General features: G+C 51.2%; 2 protein-coding genes across 3 annotated transcripts; both read right to left on the reverse strand.

The window, feature by feature from the left end:
- Positions 1-84: 84 nt before the first annotated feature.
- On the reverse strand, positions 85-887 carry PPTG_08944 (hypothetical protein; the record flags this gene model as incomplete). Its single annotated transcript, XM_008903692.1, has 1 exon — positions 85-887. One exon carries the CDS (start codon positions 885-887, stop codon positions 162-164), a length of 726 nt encoding a protein of 241 aa, XP_008901940.1. The 3' UTR covers positions 85-161.
- A 134-nt stretch (positions 888-1021) lies between these two features.
- PPTG_08945 lies at positions 1022-1798 on the reverse strand. 2 transcript variants are annotated; one of them, XM_008903693.1, is made up of 3 exons: positions 1626-1798; positions 1396-1556; positions 1022-1343 (listed from the first exon to the last, which is right to left on the reverse strand). In XM_008903693.1, the coding sequence occupies exons 1-3, from the start codon at positions 1738-1740 to the stop codon at positions 1131-1133; spliced, it is 489 nt and encodes a 162-aa protein (XP_008901941.1). In that variant the 5' UTR covers positions 1741-1798; the 3' UTR covers positions 1022-1130. The 2 variants fall into 2 exon arrangements, with proteins under 2 accessions (XP_008901941.1, XP_008901942.1); XM_008903694.1 differs by having other exon boundaries at positions 1022-1556.

Raw genomic sequence — 1798 nt, forward strand, 5'->3', positions numbered from 1 at the left:
GATCCGTGGACTATTGCTAAAAGTTCCTACCATTCTAAGTTTGCCGTGGACTGTTGTTAAAATATTTGACCACTCTCGTTTCCGGTTGGATATTGCAGAGGCAAGCGCTGAGTAGGACAGAAGGGAGCAGGGGTTTGTAGGGTCGAAAAGCTACCTTCGAGCTATCTTGGATGCTGCTCATGCAATGCATCGTGGAGCTTAGTTATACGTGCTAGTAGCTCTTGATGTCTGCGGCCCGTTTCGCTAAGATCAGCGCGGAGTTGGTGCTGGAATTCGCTCCATCGCTGTAGCTGCTGCTCATCGCGCCGCTGAAACCACAAGAATAGTTGCACTACGTCGCAGTGAGTATGCCCTTGTTCTCCTGTCAGGCTTACACCGTCGTTTGCAGCAGTAACTCGCAAGGAAAGTGTCGCTACCGGGCTTTCTGCGTCTACCGGAGTGTCATCTTGAACTGCCGGCTCCATTTGCACAGCTGAGGTAGTCGGTGCAGCATGTTCAGGCCTGTGGTGATCTCCAGAACGTGGTTGGTCTGCTGCTGGGGGTGGTAGGCGCCTGGTAGGTCCGCGTGCGTCTGCATTGTGCGGGTGCCGTGCCCGACAATTCATACTACGCTTTAGCTCAAGGGCCATTTGCCCTAGCCCACTCTGACCGCCTTGTTCTGCCACACTAGAGGTGGAGTGCTGTTTCGCAGCCGCGTAAATCCCCGTGAATTTTCTCTTGAGGCTGGCGGCAGTGCGGTCTTTCCAACTCTCGTCCTTCGTGGTATTGTAAATGGAAGCGACGGCAATCCAATCGGATTTACTCAGTAGCAGACGCTCAGCGATCGTTGTGAGCAAGTGTCGCTGCTCATCTAGGCTGTAGTTGCGTGATCCTTGCGTCTTTGGCATCTGTCATACGTTTCTATTAGATACCCATCAGTTAGGAGCTCGTTCGCCCTCTTACCTTCGCTGTCTTGACACCTTCGTGGTAGCTTGCAGAACGACGCGTTTTGGCGGTGACGGATTGACAAAACGATTTGTTCCATGTTTTCCTCTTGGAGTTTTTAACATGCAAGGGCCAAGATTGTATTTTCAACATTAAGTAAATGCTGCTATCACGCAATATGTTAACTGTCCGGAAGCGTACTTATCCTAAGGCTGCTGCTGCCATTCCAGATCTCTCAGCTTGACAGTTGCTTGACAATCAGTGTCGCGATAGAGCTTGAGATGCGAGTACGCATTAATAGTGACGATAGTCCCTGGAAGTGGGAGGTCGTCCGACTGCGACGTGATGTTCCACATGGTTGCTGTCAACAGAAGCGAGTTGACCGCGTCACGGTTTGTCTCGTAGTTGCCATAAAAAAGCTGAGGAAAATAAGCCAATAGTTAGGATGTAGTCAAAGGCAAAGCGTCGTACCTCAACCAGATCTGCAAGCGGTTCTGGTGAGTCTGCGTCAATGCAGTGCAGTCGAACAAGCTTGTGCTCTTTGTAGTCGTGGTCTGATATCCACAAAAGCTTCATGCGGATCTTTACTGGCTCCGATGTCATGGTGGATGCCTTCACATAAGTCTGAAGCTCTGCACGAGGACACATACGTCGGTATTCAATTCTGTAGCGTACAAACGAAAGGTACCACGCACTCATACTTTCGATTGTGGATATGACTCGCCGATTTGCCCCATTAGCTGCTGCAGCGTTATCCAAAAGCCCTACCAAACGCTGATACGCTGTCGGCGTAGGAGGCGGAGTGGTCGGTCTCATTGCGAGTGATTGCGCAGCAGGGCTTGGTGGGGACGAGGCGACGAGCACCTTCACCACT

The sequence above is a fragment of the Phytophthora parasitica genome (assembly GCF_000247585.1).
Source record: "Phytophthora parasitica INRA-310 unplaced genomic scaffold supercont2.16, whole genome shotgun sequence".
Taxonomy (NCBI): domain Eukaryota; phylum Oomycota; class Peronosporomycetes; order Peronosporales; family Peronosporaceae; genus Phytophthora; species Phytophthora nicotianae.

What these genes read in the sequence shown, in the direction of transcription:
- PPTG_08945 (XM_008903693.1), bottom strand. Translation starts at nt 1,740, where the DNA reads ATGAGACCGACCACTCCGCCTCCTACGCCGACAGCGTATCAGCGTTTG. An exon ending in AGTCATATCCACAATCGAAA is followed by an intron (nt 1,557 to 1,625) that starts GTATGAGTGCGT and finishes GTCCTCGTGCAG; the next exon opens with AGCTTCAGACTTATGTGAAG. An exon ending in CGCTTGCAGATCTGGTTGAG is followed by an intron (nt 1,344 to 1,395) that starts GTACGACGCTTT and finishes TATTTTCCTCAG; the next exon opens with CTTTTTTATGGCAACTACGA.